Genomic DNA, 20,018 nt, shown 5'->3' with positions numbered 1-20,018 from the left:
AGATTCAATGACAAAGCATATCGTAGCGGACCGATATTTTAATGTTGACACGACCAAAATTATTGTGGTGTGCCTTTTCCACGCCTATTTATTGTTTTGCACTTCATTTTCATAGCTTTTCGTAATATTATGTCCAACTTAACTCTCATTTGTTTTTTTAGTTCAAAATTTTATTTATGGTTTACTTCCTTCAAAATTTTCTATTAACATTTTATATTACAAATTTGCCAACATTTTGTGAAGTTACTTTTTTTCAATAATTTGAACAAATATATAATTTTTTTTTTATAAATATAATGGACTCTTCACAGTATCTCCATATTATCGACGGGTTTGAAGATGGGACGGCTGAGCTACTAATTTATTCATATTTGGGATAGAACCCACGATTATTACCTTACTTCATAGGCCCATCACCACCTTAACTAGACGTCAACGGAAATGTACACCATCACTCCACACCAAACAAGCAGAGGCTAAGAAATGACTCACGGTTCCACCAACTGTCGAATTGAAGGATTTCCTATCTCCAGCTCCATTCAACAACACAACTGCAACTGTCTCATCTAAATCTTTGAATAACTACTCAACTGAGTTCATAAGAGTTGTGTTAGGAGCATGTGTGTGCTACATTTGATTTTGTGTGATTACTTATTTGTGTACATGCAAATTGTACTAAGAGAATACACAGTCAAACCGTTAGAGCTAAAACATACAATATCGTGCAAACATATAAGCAAACAATTTCAAAAAGAAAATAGCATCCATCAAACAGTTAAAACATAGATGAGAATAGTCCATCCTCAATTCTAACACAACCGAGAATATCAAGCTAGCACAGCCGAAAATAACATCCATCAACCACATCTTACTTTGATTATCACTTTATGTGAGAGAAGGTGGCAAAACTGGTGAAAAGCAATAAAATAGCATTTATTAATATGCAGGATAGAACACACCATTAACTTATTTCATAGGCCTTCACCATCTTAACAGAAGAGCGAAGGAGGAGGAGGAGAGAATACTACTTCCCTCGCAACTTTCATTATTTCTTTATTATTCACCTTTTATTTCACACCCACAAACTAATTAAGCTATACTTTTAGTGAGAGCAACCACAGTGATCGGGCTTCTCACGGAGTGAACACCATCACTCCACTCCAAAGAAGCAGAGGATATGGACTGACTCACTGTTCCTCGAACTGTGAGCCTGAAGGATTTCCTATCTCCAATTCCATTGAATGATAGAGCAGTAGGATTCACGGTGATGGAAAGTCCTTGTGGGGCAGAGATCTTAGCTCTATATGTGGATCCTCCCCGCGCAACGTTTGTGAGAGTTCTTGTGAAGTACTGATTCACGGTTCGCGTACCGCTTATCGAAACAGCAAAAGAAGGATAGTTTAGATCCCATACTCTTCCAATGTTTCCAGAAGTGCAAGCACTATTATCGCCAGTGATACGTCGAACCATGGCCGTGTCGTAACCTTGACCACACAAGAAGCTCACGTAGTCGCTTTCATTCGCATCGTACACCAACCCAGGATTTATAGCCTTTAGTGGGTTGACATGCCCTGCGCCATACGCGAACTCCGCCTGTGAATGTTGCCTAGCACTCATGGGCGAAGCTGTAGAAACAGAGGAGTGAGTGAAAAGCACACAAAATTTAGAAAAACAGAGCAGTTACTAATAATTACCGGTTGTCATGAGTGCTGATTTTATAGCAGCAGGAGACAAGGTTGGATTGAATGTTTTGACGTAGACTGCAACTTGTGAATGTTTGCTGAATCCACCACACCTAAATGGTGTGAAAGTTATCTTATTTATAATCAAATAAATTACAAGGATATGGAAATAGTAATAAATGGAAATAACAATAAATGGAAAGATACCTATAGTAATAAGGCAAATGTTAGATATTTGCCTTATAATAAAATATCAAATATAATATATACGGGAAAGTATAATTTATTACTAAATATCCTTAACACCCCACCGCAAGCTGAGCGTCAGATTTAAACGAACGTGAAGCTTGAATCTGAAAAATTCAAAGAGGTTGAGAAACACTTTTCGTGAAGATGTCAACAACCTGGTTCAGAGGAGGCGTAGAGAAACACTTTCTTGGCCATCGAAAATTGCAGAGGGATCGCGCTCAGCGGCGATGCTGCCTTGGCTTCGGCGAGAATATGTCTAACCCATGAAGAGGGATTGTCGCTTAGCGACGATGCTGCCTTGGCTCTGGTGAGAATATGTCTAACCCCAAGAAGTAGAAGGGGAAACCTAGAGCAAGGGACAAAGACAATGTTGAAGTCGAAAGAGTCGCCACATTGGGCGAAGGAACCAATTTTGGCGAGAAGGGCAGCTGGAAGAGTCGCCACATTGGGGCGAAGGAGCCAATTTTGGCGAGAAGGGCGGCGGCAACTTGGTTGGTGAAGATGCCAGTGCGGCGCCCAGATTCCAAAGGTAAATCTCTGCAGAAGGTCGATGGGCTTATTGAGATTCTGTATATTTTCGAAGAGGAATGCTGATGAAGATCCTAAGATTAGGGTTTTTGTGAAGGATGAAGGATGAAGGATGAAGGGAAAATTGGGAAGAAAATGAAAGAGGCTATGTTTGGAAAAGGTGAGGTTGTATGTACAGAATATGGCGAAGGATGATTTGGAGGTCAAAAGGGTGGAGCCGAAGAATAATCAATCGGCCCTGCATGTGGCAGCCATGACGACTGCCCCTGCGGCGTCAAAGCCAACAGTGGTGGTGGAGAAGAACAGTAGAAGATTTCAAAAGCCATTGAAAAGAAAGAATCCGGGTTGCTAAACCAAAATGGCTCTGATACCATGTGAATGTTTGATTAATCCACCACACCTAAATGGTGTGAAAGTTATCTTATTTATAATCAAATAAATTACAAGGATATGGAAATAGTAATAAATGGAAATAACAATAAATGGAAAGATATCTATAGTAATAAGGCAAATATTAGATATTTGCCTTATAATAAAATATCAAATATAATATATACGGGAAAGTATAATTTATTACTAAATATCCTTAACACCCCACCGCAAGCTGAGCGTCGGATTTAAACGAACGTGAAGCTTGAATCTGAAAAATTCAAAGAGGTTGAGAAACACTTTTCGTGAAGATGTCAACAACCTGGTTCAGAGGAGGCGTAGAGAAACACTTTCTTGGCCATCGAAAATTGCAGAGGGATCGCGCTCAGCGGCGATGCTGCCTTGGCTTCGGCGAGAATATGTCTAACCCATGAAGAGGGATTGTCGCTTAGCGACGATGCTGCCTTGGCTCTGGTGAGAATATGTCTAACCCCAAGAAGTAGAAGGGGAAACCTAGAGCAAGGGACAAAGACAATGTTGAAGCCGAAAGAGTCGCCACATTGGGCGAAGGAACCAATTTTGGCGAGAAGGGCAGCTGGAAGAGTCGCCACATTGGGGCGAAGGAGCCAATTTTGGCGAGAAGGGCGGCGGCAACTTGGTTGGTGAAGATGCCAGTGCGGCGCCCAGATTCCAAAGGTAAATCTCTGCAGAAGGTCGATGGGCTTATTGAGATTCTGTATATTTTCGAAGAGGAATGCTGATGAAGATCCTAAGATTAGGGTTTTTGTGAAGGATGAAGGATGAAGGATGAAGGGAAAATTGGGAAGAAAATGAAAGAGGCTATGTTTGGAAAAGGTGAGGTTGTATGTACAGAATATGGCGAAGGATGATTTGGAGGTCAAAAGGGTGGAGCCGAAGAATAATCAATCGGCTCTGCATGTGGCAGCCATGACGACTGCCCCTACGGCGTCAAAGCCAACAGTGGTGGTGGAGAAGAACAGTAGAAGATTTCAAAAGCCATTGAAAAGAAAGAATCCGGGTTGCTAAACCAAAATGGCTCTGATACCATGTGAATGTTTGCTGAATCCACCACACCTAAATGGTGTGAAAGTTATCTTATTTATAATCAAATAAATTACAAGGATATGGAAATAGTAATAAATGGAAATAACAATAAATGGAAAGATACCTATAGTAATAAGGCAAATGTTAGATATTTGCCTTATAATAAAATATCAAATATAATATATATGATAAACTATAATTTATTACTAAATATCCTTAACACAACTCCAGTGAGATGTGGACAAGACATTGAGGTCCCTGAGATTATGTTATAAAGCGAACTCCTAGAGTCTTTAACTCCAGCTATTGGCGCAACTGGAGGCCATGCTGCTAGAATTTCAACCCCTGGACCACTCAAATCTGGCTGCATTTGTGCATATTCATGAAACTAATGAATAATTGAACTTTTTTTTTTTTTAACTTTATAATTTGGGTTGAATAAAACTTAACCTTGAGAATGTCGTTGGTTAGAGCATTGGGTCCACGAGAGGAGAAGGAAACTACAACAGGAGCAGATGAATCTTGTCCAGCGACACTCTTGAAGATGGTTGCAGTGGGAATGCTGTTGATCAAAATTTTAAATTACTGAATAATGGTTCCATGACGGAATTGGAAGGGTAATTTTAATTGAAAAAAGTGAAACATACATTGTGGAGCGAATGTAACGATAAACGGCAATGCCATCATTTGGATCGAGGACGGCGGCAGGTGCGGGATAGGACCTTGCATTATCCCTCGTATAGGCTTGCATTAGGATGCCAACTATGGCACCGAAAGAAAAGAATGTAGAAGGAGGAATTACAGAATCACAAAGAAGGATCTTCCCTGCCGCCAAAATCGGATTCACTGAATTTTGTTCACAGTATCTACAATAAAGTAAAACAGGTTTACATAAGTTTACTTTTTCAAAAATACTAAACAAAAATTAAACTGACACATTAATTAAATTACCTAGAGGTGGAGCCATTGAAACCTAGGTTGGGTATATCACCGGCATAAACTAAGGGATGTTGTAAATTCATATTAAATGTGTTGATTGAAATTCCCTGCACTTTCATCAAAATATTATATCATAATCATACTATATACATGCATCAGATTAAAGTTGGAAACTTTAATATCTTATCCAATTAAACTAGGTATTAAAAAAAAAAAAAAAAAAAAAACCAAGCTTGCTATCAATTATATCTAAAAAGAAATTTTGGGTAATGGAAAAAATAACTCTTTGGGATAATTTCAAAATCAAAGCTGAAATTTTTTGAGAGGAGAAAAATAATGTTACCTGATAGATATTTCCATTGCCAAGCTGTACTCGGGTGACAAATTTTCTATCCATGCCGCTTGCAGCGACAGAAAGAAGCCATGGAGACAAGCTTGTGGTGGTGAAGTCCTTGGGACCTTCATTTCCAGCCGAATTGGAGGTTAATATTCCATTTTTTATTGCATGGAAAGATCCAATAGCTATGGGATCGTTGAAATAAGGCCGGGGTTTATTCGACCCAACCGAAAGAGATACGATATCGACCCCATCAGCAATTGCATCGTCGAATGCGGCAAGAATGTCGGCGTCCCAGCACCCATCTTCCCAACATACTTTGTAGGCAGCAATCCGCGCAGAGGGAACCCCTCCTCTTGCTGTGCCGAGGCCGAGACCATACAGACTTGCCTGGCTCACGAGACCACCAGCCACCGTGGATGCAGTGTGCGTGCCATGGCCGTCGGTATCTCTTGGACTACCTGTTGAAATATCATCACTAGCCCAATAGAGTCAAGCCCAATAATTGTACTAGCCCAATAGAGTCAAGCCTAATTGTACGAGCCCAGTATATTTATTTTAGTAGAGATTTTAGGAGAAAGAGATGTAGATATTTTAGGAGAAAGATTCAATTTGTTAGGTCTAGATTCAAATCGGTTAGGTCTAGATTTAGATTGGTTAAATATAGATTGTTTACTCTTAGTATAAATACCCCCACCCTACCTAGGTTATTCATCCAAGAAATCTAAAAACAATAAAAAGCAGAAGTATTCTACAGAGTGTCTTGTATTCTCTTCTCGATTGGTCTTAATAAAGAGAGCGAGTGTTTCCCACAGTGAGTTGTGTTCAACATTTGGTATCAGAGCGAGGTTAGTGTAGGTTATCTGATCTCTTGGAATCCTTAGTATGCTCTGTGGTTGCAGCTCTGCCTGATCTTCCACATCAGAAACGATTTCTTGAGATTAGTGGTGAGTGAGTTTCTTTTGTGTCGTGAGAAGTCTGTGACTCTGCAAGTCTTGTGTCAAAAGAACTTGTTTGGTATTACTGAGGTATGGCCAACACGATGAGTGATTTCCAAATCGTTGGAGGAATTAAGAAACTCAACAACAACAACTACAACACGTGGGCAACATGCATGATGTCCTATTTACAAGGACAGGATCTTTGGGAGATCGTTGGCGGGTGTGAAACTACGCCGCCAGAGGAGGATTCTAACGACGCCTTGCGCAAATGGAGAATCAAAGCAGGCAAAGCAATGTTTGCCTTGAAGACCACCATCGGAGAAGAGATGTTAGAACATATTTGGGATGACAAGACACCGAAAGAAGCATGGGACACATTCGTGATGTTGTTCTCAAAGAAGAATGATACGAGGCTACAACTTCTGGAGAATGAGTTGTTGTCAATTTCACAACGTGATATGACGATTGCTCAGTACTTCCACAAGGTCAAATCGATCTGTCGGGAGATTACTGAACTAGACCCAAAGTCCGCCATTGTAGAATCTCGAATGAAGAGGATTATAATCCACGGATTGCGACCAGAATATCGAAGCTTCATTGCTGCTGTACAAGGATGGCCCACTCAACCATCACTGGTAGAGTTCGAAAATTTGTTAGCCAGCCAAGAAGCCATGGCTAAACAAATGGGAGGCTTCACATTGAAGGGTGAAGAAGCACTCTACACGAGTGAAAGTCAGAGCAATAATAGGCCGTCTACCAGACGTGGATACAATGGTGACAAAAGAAGAAGCCACCAAGGGATTGCACAACCTGAGAGAGCTCAGAAGAACGACAACAAGAGTTTTCAAAGAACGAGATTTGGTGGTATTTGCTATAACTGCGGGAAAAAGGGCCATATGTCTAGAGATTGTTGGTCCAGGAAAAAGTCCATTGAAAACAATGTGGCAATATCCAAAAAGAAGATAGAAGATGAATGGGATGCAGAGGTACTATGTCCCATAGAAGAAGACGAGCTAGCACTCATGGCGACAATGGAAGACCATATCAACTATGAGAATGACTGGATCGTTGATTCAGGATGTTCAAATCACATGACTGGCGATCAGAGAAAATTGCAAGACAAGAAAGAGTACAAAGGAAGTCGTATGGTACGTACAGCAAATAACACACAGTTATCAATTGCTCAAATCGGCAATACGACAATCATGCCTGGCAATAAGTCTGATACAGTGTCGCTACATAATGTTTATCATGTACCGGGTATAAAGAAGAACTTGTTGTCAGTGTCACAACTAACAACATCAGGAAGCTATGTCTTGTTTGGGCCAGAAGATGTAAAAGTTTATCAAGATGTTAAGATAATAGGAAAGCCGACGATAGAAGGACGAAGAGTGGAGTCTGTCTACGTTCTATCTGCAGAGTCTGCCTATGTTGACAAGACCCGAAAGAATGAGACGACAGATCTATGGCATGCAAGATTGGGACATATTAGCTACCATAAGTTGAAGCTGATTATGGAGAAATCTATGCTCAAAGGTCTACCACAACTGGAAGTCAAAACAGACGTTGTCTGCGCTGGATGTCAGTATGGTAAAGCTCATCAATTACCATACAAAGAGTCAAGTTTCAAAGCAAAGAAACCATTAGAGTTAGTTCACTCTGATTTGTTCGGCCCAGTCAAACAAGCATCGATCAGCGGAATGCGGTATATGGTGACATTTATTGACGACTACTCAAGATATGTGTGGATTTTCTTTATGAAAGAAAAGTCTGACACGTTCTCAAAGTTTCAAGAATTCAAGATGATGGTCGAAGGAGAAGTAGGAGCGAAGATTCGTTGTCTACGTTCAGACAATGGCGGAGAATACACGTCAGATGAGTTCGATCAATATTTACACGAGTGTGGGATACGACGTCAATTTACATGTGCCAACACGCCACAACAAAATGGTGTAGCAGAAAGAAAGAATCGACACCTTGCAGAAACCTGTCGAAGCATGTTACACGCAAAGAACGTTCCAGGAAGATTTTGGGCTGAAGCTATGCGAACTGCTGCCCATGTGATCAACAAGCTTCCTCAACCAAAGCTAGGGTTCGTCTCACCATTTGAGATACTATGGGATATGAAACCTACAATTAGTTACTTCCGAGTATTTGGCTGTGTTTGCTATGTATTTGTGCCTGACCATCTACGTAGCAAGTTTGACAAGAAAGCAGTCAAGTGTGTATTTGTTGGATACGACAATCAAAGAAAAGGATGGAGGTGCTGTGATCCAACAAGTGGAAAATACTATACATCAAGAGATGTAGTTTTTGATGAAGCATCTACATGGTGGTCCTCGGAGAAGAAAGTCTTATCAGATTCAAACATTGAAGAAATTCTACAACAGAAGCTGGGGGAGCAAACTACACAAATTCAATCAAATGTCGATGCATCTGAAAATCCAAGCGACATTGATATTGACAAGCAGGAGGTGACTCAATCAAGCGAATCTGATAAAAATGAAACAACACATCAACAACTTAGGCGATCAAATAGAATCCGAAGGCCAAATCCTAAGTATGCAAATGCAGCTATTGTAGAAGATAGAGTTTACGAACCAGAGACATATGAAGAAGCATCACAAAACTCGGTTTGGCAGAAAGCGATGGAGGAAGAAATTATAGTCTTGGAGCATAATCAAACTTGGGAACTAGTGCCAAGACTAGGAGATATCAAACCCGTCTCTTGCAAGTGGGTCTATAAAATAAAGCGTCGACCGGATGGATCAATCGAGAGATACAAGGCTCGACTCGTGGCTCGAGGATTTTCTCAACAATATGGACTAGATTATGATGAAACATTCAGTCCAGTGGCAAAGATTACTACCGTACGAGTTCTGCTAGCACTCGCAGCAAGTAAAGATTGGAAACTGTGGCAAATGGATGTGAAGAATGCCTTCTTGCACGGAGAGCTAGACAGGGAGATTTATATGAACCAACCAAAGGGATTTGAGAGTGCAGCTAATCCTAATTATGTATGCAAGCTTAGAAAAGCTCTTTATGGACTGAAACAAGCACCGAGAGCTTGGTATGGTAAGATTGCTGAATTTCTTACCCAAAGTGGTTATTCAGTTGCGCATGCAGACTCAAGCCTATTCATCAAAGAAAGAGAAGGAAATTTGACAATTGTGTTGGTCTACGTGGACGATTTGATTATCACCGGGGACGATGAAAGAGAAATTTATCAAACAAGAGAAAATTTATCAATACGCTTTCAGATGAAAGAGCTAGGAGAGCTTAAACACTTCTTAGGCCTAGAAGTTGATCGCACAGATGAAGGACTGTTTCTCTGCCAACAAAAGTATACCAGAGACATGCTTCAGAAGTTCAACATGTTAGAGTGCAAGCAAGTTTCAACACCGATGGAGATAAATGCCAAGATTTGTGCACATGAAGGCAAAGAGTTGAACGATGAAACAACGTACCGACAACTAGTAGGTAGTCTTATCTACCTAACTTTAACTCGACCTGATATCTCGTATGCAGTTGGGGTTATGAGTCGATACATGCAAAGTCCAAAGAAGCCTCATCTGGATGCAGCTCGACGGATCTTGAGATATATCAAAGGTACAATCGACTATGGTCTTTTGTACAAAAGAAGCAAAGACTGCAAGCTAGTTGGATACTGTGATGCTGACTATGCAGGAGACCACGATACTCGGAGGTCAACCACTGGGTATGTGTTCAAGTTTGGTTCGGGAACAATTTCTTGGTGTAGCAAGAGACAACCAACAGTATCATTATCAACTACAGAAGCAGAGTATAGAGCAGCGGCTGGAGCAGCCCAGGAAAGTACATGGCTAAAACTCTTGATGGAAGATTTGCACCAGAAAATTGACTATCCAATATCACTTCTTTGCGACAACCAATCTGCGATTCGCCTTGCAGAAAATCCAGTGTTTCATGCTAGAACAAAGCATGTGGAGGTGCACTACCATTTCATTAGAGAGAAGGTCCTAAAGGAAGAAATTGAGATGCAGCAGATCAAGACAGATGACCAAGTGGCAGACTTGTTTACAAAAGGGTTGAATACTAGCAAACATGAGAGCTTTCGCTGTCAGCTCAACATGATGCAGCGAATGAGGACTAGTGCTGAGGGGGAGTGTTGAAATATCATCACTAGCCCAATAGAGTCAAGCCCAATAATTGTACTAGCCCAATAGAGTCAAGCCTAATTGTACGAGCCCAGTATATTTATTTTAGTAGAGATTTTAGGAGAAAGAGATGTAGATATTTTAGGAGAAAGATTCAATTTGTTAGGTCTAGATTCAAATCGGTTAGGTCTAGATTTAGATTGGTTAAATATAGATTGTTTACTCTTAGTATAAATACCCCCACCCTACCTAGGTTATTCATCCAAGAAATCTAAAAACAATAAAAAGCAGAAGTATTCTACAGAGTGTCTTGTATTCTCTTCTCGATTGGTCTTAATAAAGAGAGCGAGTGTTTCCCACAGTGAGTTGTGTTCAACACTACCAACATCGCCTGGGGCAATGGGTCTGCCGATGTGATAGGCTCGACCTCCGATAAGTTTTCTAACAAAGTTCCAAGGATTTGCATGTTTAATTAGTAATTAGCAAGGGACAAAGGAAAGGAGGGTAGGTTTTAAGAAGTAATGCCAAAGTAAGTTAATTTGAATCATAGAAGCTGTGGTGGTTTGTTAATTCGGAGTTCTCTCGTAGTTTTGTTTGTTTTGGGTTATAAATTGATGATCATTTCCTAAATTAGTCGACGTGGGACTTTCATTTAAAATGGTTTACCTATTGCAGCTGAAATTGGAGACTTGGCATCTGCCCCTCCACTTGGATGGTGGAGAACCAAAACCATCATCGTTGAAACTGGGAGACTCTGGCCAGATTCCGGAGTCCAAAACTCCAACAACTATGTTGCTTTCCAGTTGTGGTACGCGATCAACATTTTGTGGAAACCCCATAAAATCCCACGATCTTGTCGTGTGGAGATGGTTGTTTTGATTGAGGAACACAGAGACCACACCCTCCTTGCCTGAAAAACATTTCAAATTTTATACTCAATTTCAAAAATAACTCATTAAATAAAAATAAAAGATATACTTACTAGCAATCTCTTGAGCTTCTTCTTCAGTGAGTGTCACCACGAATCCGTTGAAACTTCTATTGTAGGTGTATAACACAGATTGTGGATCAAAAGTGCTGAAACAACATACAAATAATTGTTCAAATAATTGTTCAAATAATTGTTCAAATAATTGTTCAAATAATTTGTTCAAATAATTGTTGATGAAGGGTGTGTATATATAAATAAACCTGCCAACCACTTGTTCCAACATTGCTCGGTGATGCAAATGAGCGGAAGAAGGGTCCTGTAGCTTGCTCCCCATGTACACGATATATATCTCCCTATCATCATCGTGGGAATGGGAGGTGGATGCCAGCACACTGCAGAACAAGGCAAGGAAGAGGAGATTAAGGATCAGAGGAGAACTCATATCACTGCCTTTTCTTATCATCACTTAGATTATCTTAGGATATGTGATTTGAGAAAGGAAGAATAATATGTGCATTTTATAGGAACAACTTACCACATACTTCCAAACTTCCATCATATCTCACATTCGATTATAAGCTTAAAAAACTAATATTAAAAGAAAAGTATTCATTTTTCTTAAACTCCTCTAGTTTTTTCAAAAGTTGCAATTTTAGGCTCAGATTTTTTCTTAAATATTTTAATTTTTTTTATATAAAATTTATTAGATTTTTAGATAATCTACCAATTCTTCTAAAAAAAATAGTTGTAAAATAATTAATTCAGTTTTAACCCTTTTATTTAAGAATAATTTTTTTCTAAATTTAAATCCGAAACCGTAAACAAAAAGGAGGTAATGGAAGCCGATAAAGAATTGATGTAAACTACGCATTCTCACTATTTGCGCCTGCTTTTGTATGGCAATCCATTGTTTTGTAGTTGATTGTTGTGTGTGTTCTTTAAGATAATTCATTGTTATTTAGTTATTTTTCACTAGGTTTCCTAATATTATCTAAAAATATTTGATTTCTATTTTATTTTGATTGTTGTTTAACGAATACAATTTGCTGCTATGTGGCCACCATTACTAAACTAAACTTGAAGGGTTACCACTATCACTACAAATCGACCATGTGCAACAACAAAATACGCCTCTGCAAATATTGAGACTCCCAAATGCATATTCTACACAAAACTCAAACCCGACCAGCCGTTCTTGCCACGGCAACGGCCGAAACAAAGCATTGGGTCACAGCTTCGATATCATACAAAGAGAAAATGAAATCAAGGAACGAATGAGATTGAAAGTCGAGGAAGGAGATCGAATGTAACAGTCGAAGCCTACCACCACCAGATATTATCCGTTGTATTCTGTTACATATTGTAGTCATTCTCACGGTTTTAAGACGTGTCTATCGAGAAAAAGTTTCTACACTTTTAAAAAATACAAAAAAAAAAAGAAAATATTATTTTAAAGAATTATTCCTTGGTTGAACCGTTTTCTTCTGTTATCACAATTATTGTAGTGTCCTCTTAGGTTGGATTGAAGCTTTGGGAGGTTAAAATACAAAAAGGAGCGAATTGAAGCCGATAATTAGATGTTGAGAAGGAAGACAAGAATTAATGTTCACTATATTTCCTCACTATTTTTGCCTGCTTTTTTATGACGAGCCATTGTCTTTTAGTTGAATTGTCGTGTGTCTTTTGTATAGCAATTCATTGTTATGTAGTTCTTTTTCACCATGTTTCCTAATATTATCTTCACCTTAACGTTCATTTGTCGTTAAACTAAAAAATCTTCATTTGTCGTTTATTTTAATTGGAGGGATGATTCATCATTTTCTTCTACAAATCTTTTTTTTCTTAACCAAGTACAAATCTTAAACCCTAATATTTTATCGATTGCTTAAATTTTTTATTTTTAATTTGATATGAAATTTAATAGTCAATGGCGGGGGATGATAGCATACGAGTACTCGTATGGTGTAATATAGGTTAGTTGGCGAACCCTAACTACAAGACCATCTAGTCATCCGAGGTTGGAGGAGCGATCCTCTATGCTTGTTAGCTACTACGGTTACCCGCGTAATCCTACGCTCTCTCTCAAGACAAATCTGCTATGCAAAGTAATCCATTTAAACTATCGATCACACTACCCTAACTGGCTTGTGCCTAGTTCGATGGTACTAATATCGAAGTGTTAAAAATCATCACTAGTGTAATTAGATCTAGCTCAATAATTGTACGAGTCAATTGTCTATATATTTTAGAAAAATAATTCAGGTATTTTAGAAACAAAGATACTCAAAAGTATTTTAGGAATAAATTGTTTAACCTCTACTATAAATACCCTCCCATTCTACAATAGAGTGTAGTAGTTCGTACCTAGTGTCGTGTAATCTCGTTTTTATTGGTATTAATAAAGAGTACAAAGTAGTTTGTACCTAGTGTCGTGTAATCTCGTCTTTATTGGTATTAATAAAGAGTACAAAGAGATCTTAATAAAGAGTGCAGTAAAAGAAAGATGGTCTCTGAGCAACAGTCAAGGGGAATCTCGAGCCTAAAAAGCATACACGCTCTAACAAAATAGTGTAGCAAAGAGGTTAAACCAAACCAATATGGACTGAGGTTGGTGCCTACTTTCAAATGCCTTGCTGCCGGAGAGATTTTGGGTTAAGGCTGCATCATTCACAATCTACACCATCAATAGATGCCACCATTTTTCAACTAATTTTCAAATTCTCATCTATAAAAACTCACTTACCCCTTAATTCGTTTAATAACCCCAAAATGCATGACTTCAAGCATGTGATACACTTGCTTTGAACGCATATACTAATTAAAATATACTCAACTTATCAAGAAAAGAAAAGAAAAGAAAAGAAAAGGTATATATTTTTGGATTAGCATAAAGAGATAAGTAATGATGGGAGAAAACAATGTTAAAGCGCTTGGTTGCACATAAAACAAAGACACTGTTCTGATACTTCAAGGTCTTATTTTGACAACTTCCATGTATAATATACATGTTTGGCGTTGGAGTTGACCAAATTACATTGTTGTTCTGCCGGCTGCCCAAAGTGGCTGTAATTTGATGAGTTTGAGAAACCCCAAGTAATCAATTAGTTTGTTTGTATGTATATATATAAAACCAAAACCCTCAACATGTAATATCATCTCAGATTAGGGCTCTAAGCTTTTAAACAATGGAACAATTGCATGGATTCTCTTTCAATGGCAGGCTTTTGCTAATGGCTTTTGCCGCCACTTTGCTTCTCACCTCCCAAGCAGCTGATGATAGAAAGGCATTTCATTCTCAAATTTTCATTTCCCAATTTCATTTTGATTTTATTTTAAGTTTTCTGATGTGTGTATCATCAACTCCATAACCCTAAGGAACATTATCTATATACATATAGTATGGGTAATTAATATCTACCTTTTTAAAATGTAAGAGGTTTGATTAGAAAGATTATATTGCGGAGAGGTTAATGAAGTTTGCGTTTGAATGAGCATGCAGGTGTATATTGTGTACATGGGCAAACCATCTGAAGGAGGTTTCTCAGCTGTGTCTCAACGACACACCAACATGCTTCAACAAGTTCTTACCGATAGGTTATGTTTTTTTTTTAATTGGTTCAATTAAAAATAATAACTCAGAAACTTTTTCAAATATTTCAATAATATTCTTAAACTTTCTTTTGAATAGTGCTTCAAAAATACCCTTCAATCTTTTTTAAAAAGTTCAAAAATACTTTCATAGTAATTCCAGGGTTAAAAAATAACATTAACACATGTTACTGTTATAAAAAAATATTTTTTAAAAAAATTTAACCGTCAATATATAAACGAAAATTGTCTACCGACACATCATAGTTTATTTACTAACGTTTTAATGTTATTTTAGAATGTTCTTGATAGTTTTTGAAATATGATATTTTTGAACTTTTAAGAAAAAATTAAGCATTTTTAAAGTTTTTTTTAAAAGTTTAAAGATACTTCTGATTTTTTTTTTTTAAATACTTATACTAACAAAACATTTCAAAACTACAAAAAAATATTTTTGAAACATTGTTTCCATCCAAGATTAAAACATTTTTGAATTTTTTTTTAGAAGTGGAAAGATATTTTTGAAATGTTTAGAAATATTATTAAAAATTTCTTAGATGTATTTTTGAGATAAAAGTATAAATTTTAAAAATATTTTTATTAATCTAGTACTTTTATTTTAATTTAACAATTGTAAGATCGTGAGAGCGTAGTTTGTTATTGGTTGATTTATACTTGGATTTAATACACATTTGGATTTATTTCTCTAACCATTCTTGAACCTAAAGAATTTGCCATATTTTTGTAATTAAATAGAAACAACTTTGAATCTTCTAGGGTTTAACTTTTCAAACTAACTATGATCTCAGTGATGCATCAAAATCTCTGGTGTATAGCTACCACCGGAGCTTCAGCGGCTTTGCAGCCTGGCTCAACCAGGAGGAGGCTCGAAAATTCGCCAGTGGGTTCTTCTCTAAACACAAAAAGAAACAGTTCTATTTGTTTAGGGTTTTCTGAATTTTGATGGGATTTTGGTTTTCAGAGATGGATGAAGTTGTTTCCGTGTTTCCCAGCGAAAAGAAACAGCTTCATACAACAAGATCATGGGATTTTATGGGTTTCTTCCAACAAGCTCGAAGATCGAGCTTGGAGAGCGATTTGGTCATCGGAATGTTGGATACTGGAATTTGGCCGGAATCTGAAAGCTTTTCCGATGAAGGGTTTGGTCCACCGCCGCCAAAATGGAAAGGGGAATGCCAACCCGCTTCTAACTTCACCTGCAACAAGTAACGCTATTTTTCCCCTTCATTTAAGGGTTTCTTTAATTTTAGCTATAGATTAAATAAGTAATTCCATTATAATTTAGTTTTTTTTTATTTGAATTTAAATAATTCTACATTTTTTCTAGGAAGAAAAATAGTATAATCTATTATTATTCAATGTTTTTAAATCCATAGATTAAACGAGTGTCAACTGTTTTTCCCTAAACCCTAAAGATGTGATTGAAATTTTTTGAAGTAAAATAATCGGAGCTCGATTCTTCCGGACCGAACCTCTCGGCGAAGGCGATATTCTTTCTCCGAGGGATACAGAAGGCCATGGAACCCACACCTCATCCACTGCCGGAGGCAATTTGGTCTCCGGCGCCAGCCTCTTCGGCCTTGGTCTCGGCACCGCTCGGGGTGGCACTCCCTCTGCCCGCATTGCCGTCTACAAGATCTGCTGGTCCGATGGTTGCTTCGACGCCGATATCCTCGCGGCTTTCGACAATGCAATCGCCGATGGCGTGGATATCATCTCTCTTTCCGTCGGAGGCTTTATTGCCAAGGATTACTTCAATGATTCAATTGCAATTGGGGCTTTTCACGCGATGAAGAATGGGATTCTGACTTCGAATTCCGGTGGGAACTCTGGCCCTAGCCTTGGCAGTATCACGAATGTTTCTCCATGGTCGCTATCGGTGGCTGCTAGTACCATCGATAGGAAGTTTGTGACGAATGTGAAATTGGGTAATGGAGAATCTTCTCAGGTGAGCCCTGAATTGCTTTATCCTTTCATGAACGTGTTCTGTTCTGCAACGTTCGAGCCCTTCATTATTTCGCGCGCCATCTATTTGTCAGGGGATCTCTGTGAACACCTTCCAACTTGGAGATAAGCTGATTCCACTTATATATGCTGGTGATGCTCCTAATACAACTGCCGGTTTCAATGGATCATTATCAAGGTAATTGAAGCTAAAAGCTTGCTGATTTTATGATAAATTTAAACGTACTCTGTTTTTCCCAAGTTGAAGAACAAATATTGGGTTTAGAGGAATTGAATTTGGATGTAAAAATGCAGGTTCTGCTTCCCAGGGTCTTTGGACGTGAACCAAGTTGAGGGAAAGATTGTTCTTTGCGATGAGATTGGCGATGGGGAAGCAGCTCTGAGTAGTGGTGCGGTTGGTACAATAATGCAAGATGGTGGTCTCCAAGATGCCGCCTTTCTTTTTCCCCTGCCCGCTTCCGTGTTAGACTTGAACGCTGGAAACAATGTTTTCCAGTACCTGAGATCAACCAGGTAAAAATAATGGCACATACCTCAATGCTTACCTAATATTTGGACGTTTAGAATCCAAAACATTCATGTTTTTACTTTGATAGCAATCCGGAAGCCACCATAGAAAAGAGTACCACAATTGAGGATCTGTCAGCTCCATCTGTTGTTTCCTTCTCATCAAGGGGTCCTAACCTAATTACACTAGACATTCTCAAGGTATTATTAATTCATCTTACTTACTTTCCTAATCACTTGATGAAGCCAAGTCCTCACTGAATTTTATCTTGTAGCCTGATTTGGCAGCACCAGGAGTGGATATAGTAGCATCTTGGTCTGAAGGTACAACAATTGGAGGCTTAGAAGGGGATAACCGAGTATCTCCATTTAACATAATCTCTGGCACATCCATGGCTTGCCCACATGCGACAGGAGCCGCTGCCTATGTCAAATCATTCCACCCAACTTGGTCTCCAGCTGCTATTAAGTCTGCACTTATGACAACAGGTAATAGTTTGAGCTTAATTGTTTAGTACCACTAGTTTAGCCTAACCTTAATCCTTAATCTGTTACAGCTTTTCCCATGGCTCCAAAGTTAAACACGGATGCTGAGTTTGCATATGGAGCAGGTCACATAAACCCAGTGAATGCCATAAACCCCGGCTTAGTGTATGATGCAGAGGAGATTGATTACATAAAGTTCTTATGTGGGCAAGGATATAGTACTCAAAATCTTCGTCTTGTTACCGGAGACGAAAGCAACTGTTCAAATGTTGCAAAAACAGCTGCATCAGATCTAAATTATCCGTCTTTTGGTCTATTAATGAAGTCCCAAAAACTGAATACTCGTGTCTACCACAGGACTGTCACAAACGTGGGGGTGCCAGTGTCGACATATAAAGCAGTTATTCGAGCTCCGCCTGGGCTGGAAGTTACAGTACGTCCTGCTACTCTTTCTTTCCGTTCTCTTGGACAAAAGATGTCGTTCACTGTGAGGGTTAAAGCAAATACTGGTGGGAATATTCTTTCTGGTAGCTTAAGCTGGGAGGATGGAGTGCATCAGGTGAGGAGCCCCATTGTTGCATTTGCCATTCCATCATGAGACCTTCATGTGCTTATTTACTATTGTTGGGAAAGCCCCTTAATTTCCTTCTGCTTTAGGTGCTTTGATGATTCTATCAATAAAAAATGTTCATTATGTTTTCAATGAACTTGCAAATAGGCCTGCATAGCTGCTTTCGCAAAAGAGGCCTCCATAGTGGGCGTAGAAATTTGAAAACTTTTATACCAATTGTATTAAAGTTGTCCTTTATTGTTATTTTATTTTCTTTTGGTTTTTATTACTTTATTTACTTTATAAAAAGGAGAAATTAATAAAAGTGATTCTCAATTATAGTTTCCAATCTCGATATTTGAGAATAGAAAATGCATAAATCATGTGTTTTGTTTGAATTTTAGCTTTCCATTTATCAATATTGGGCTTAATTATTTGTATTTAGCTTTCCATTTATCAATATTGGGCTTAATTATTTGTATTCAACTATGACGCTTTTAAACGAATGTGACTGACTCTAAAGACGAGACTAGTCGAGGCTTGTTTGCGTGGATGTTTCTCGGACGAGTTTCAGCAATAGATCGAGAGGAAAATGGAGGTATAAGGTGGCGCTTTCTCCTCACTTGAACCCACTGTTGTGCTGCAGTTTTAGATGCTTATTGAGCAAGATCCTTGCTGCGCTCCAGATTAGGGTTCGAAGGCTTTAAAGGTTCTGTCTCGTCACTTTATTTCTGTGTGTTGTCTCTTTCTTTGAAACTGCTCCATTTCCCAGCACCATCAACACTCCCTTTGAAAACACCACCAATTGGAGGGATCCAACACAAGTGTCCCTCCCATCTTTTAAAGTTGCATTATTATTTGTAGATCAAATTTCGGGCTTTGAACTAAATTCTTTTTTCTTTTTAATCAAATAATCAATTAAAAGTGAATGACGAGAACTAAAATGGACTCCTAATACAAAAATATTGTTTGACATCTATCATATACTAGGATATATACTTACCAATAATGACATTGAATTCCATTACCACTTTTGAACAATAGCGTAGGACACCCTCCTAAACTTTAATGAAAGAAGGAGAATAATATAATAATATGCATACTTTGATGGGTGAGTGGTATCAAAAATAGGGAAGTGGTATCAAAAATAGGGAAGTGGTGATCTAGGCACATGGGCGAGGATTGTTATGTCTATGAATTATTTGGCAAAATTTGTTGAAATCAACACCAGAAAATATGTCCATAGAGGGAGGGAGGCAAGTGGGAAGCAAAGAGATGCATATTGGGGTTTGTTTTGAAGGGGTGTTTTTGATGCCTCCCATTTTCGGCCACTGGGGGAAGACACAAATTGCAAGAAGAACAAATTGCAGGAAGAACAAATGAGGAACCAACCAAGCTCCCATTCATTAAGATTATATGGAATATTTTTTAGGTTGGGAACCCATTTTGAGTGGCTATCATCTTTTTAGGGGCATTTCCCATATAATGAAAGGAAGCATTTTTATTTTGTATTTTGCTCAACTTGTGTAACCCATCATTCCCAATAAATATATATATACATCTCACTCGATGTTGGGCATGTGAGACTTTTGTAGTGGGTATACAATTCCATCAAAATCTGCAACAATGGCCTCTTTTTTGGAACTATGATCAAACATGTCCCTTCTTAAACCCTACCCCATGGTTAGGGTTTATCATGTGTATTCTGTGGAAAATAACACTTC

At 38.4% G+C, this 20,018-nt stretch overlaps 2 protein-coding genes and 1 long non-coding RNA gene across 3 annotated transcripts; 1 reads left to right on the top strand and 2 right to left on the bottom strand.

Moving 5' to 3' along the window:
• Positions 1-920: 920 nt before the first annotated feature.
• LOC111458774 (cucumisin-like) lies at positions 921-11,653 on the bottom strand. Its single transcript, XM_023101580.1, has 11 exons — positions 11,438-11,653; positions 11,229-11,323; positions 10,913-11,156; positions 10,629-10,687; positions 5,176-5,630; positions 4,845-4,939; positions 4,541-4,759; positions 4,344-4,455; positions 4,119-4,257; positions 1,695-1,766; positions 921-1,625 (listed from the first exon to the last, which is right to left on the bottom strand). The coding sequence occupies exons 1-11, from the start codon at positions 11,638-11,640 to the stop codon at positions 1,090-1,092; spliced, it is 2,229 nt and encodes a 742-aa protein (XP_022957348.1). The 5' UTR covers positions 11,641-11,653; the 3' UTR covers positions 921-1,089.
• Positions 11,654-15,749: 4,096 nt separating this feature from the next.
• On the top strand, positions 15,750-18,531 carry LOC111458206 (cucumisin-like). Its single transcript, XM_023100717.1, has 7 exons — positions 15,750-15,991; positions 16,224-16,734; positions 16,826-16,929; positions 17,046-17,264; positions 17,348-17,459; positions 17,534-17,772; positions 17,808-18,531. The coding sequence occupies exons 1-7, from the start codon at positions 15,750-15,752 to the stop codon at positions 18,340-18,342; spliced, it is 1,962 nt and encodes a 653-aa protein (XP_022956485.1). The 3' UTR covers positions 18,343-18,531.
• LOC111458207 lies at positions 16,812-17,405 on the bottom strand. The gene is made up of 3 exons (XR_002713068.1): positions 17,297-17,405; positions 16,974-17,199; positions 16,812-16,901 (listed from the first exon to the last, which is right to left on the bottom strand). It is a non-coding gene; the product is annotated as an uncharacterized LOC111458207 (long non-coding RNA).
• Positions 18,532-20,018: the final 1,487 nt, after the last annotated feature.

This window comes from Cucurbita moschata, unplaced genomic scaffold, assembly GCF_002738365.1.
Source record: "Cucurbita moschata cultivar Rifu unplaced genomic scaffold, Cmos_1.0 Cmo_Scf00021, whole genome shotgun sequence".
NCBI lineage: Eukaryota > Viridiplantae > Streptophyta > Magnoliopsida > Cucurbitales > Cucurbitaceae > Cucurbita > Cucurbita moschata.
The sequence above is the reverse complement of the archived record's forward strand: the minus strand, read 5'-3'. Positions and strand labels throughout refer to the sequence as shown.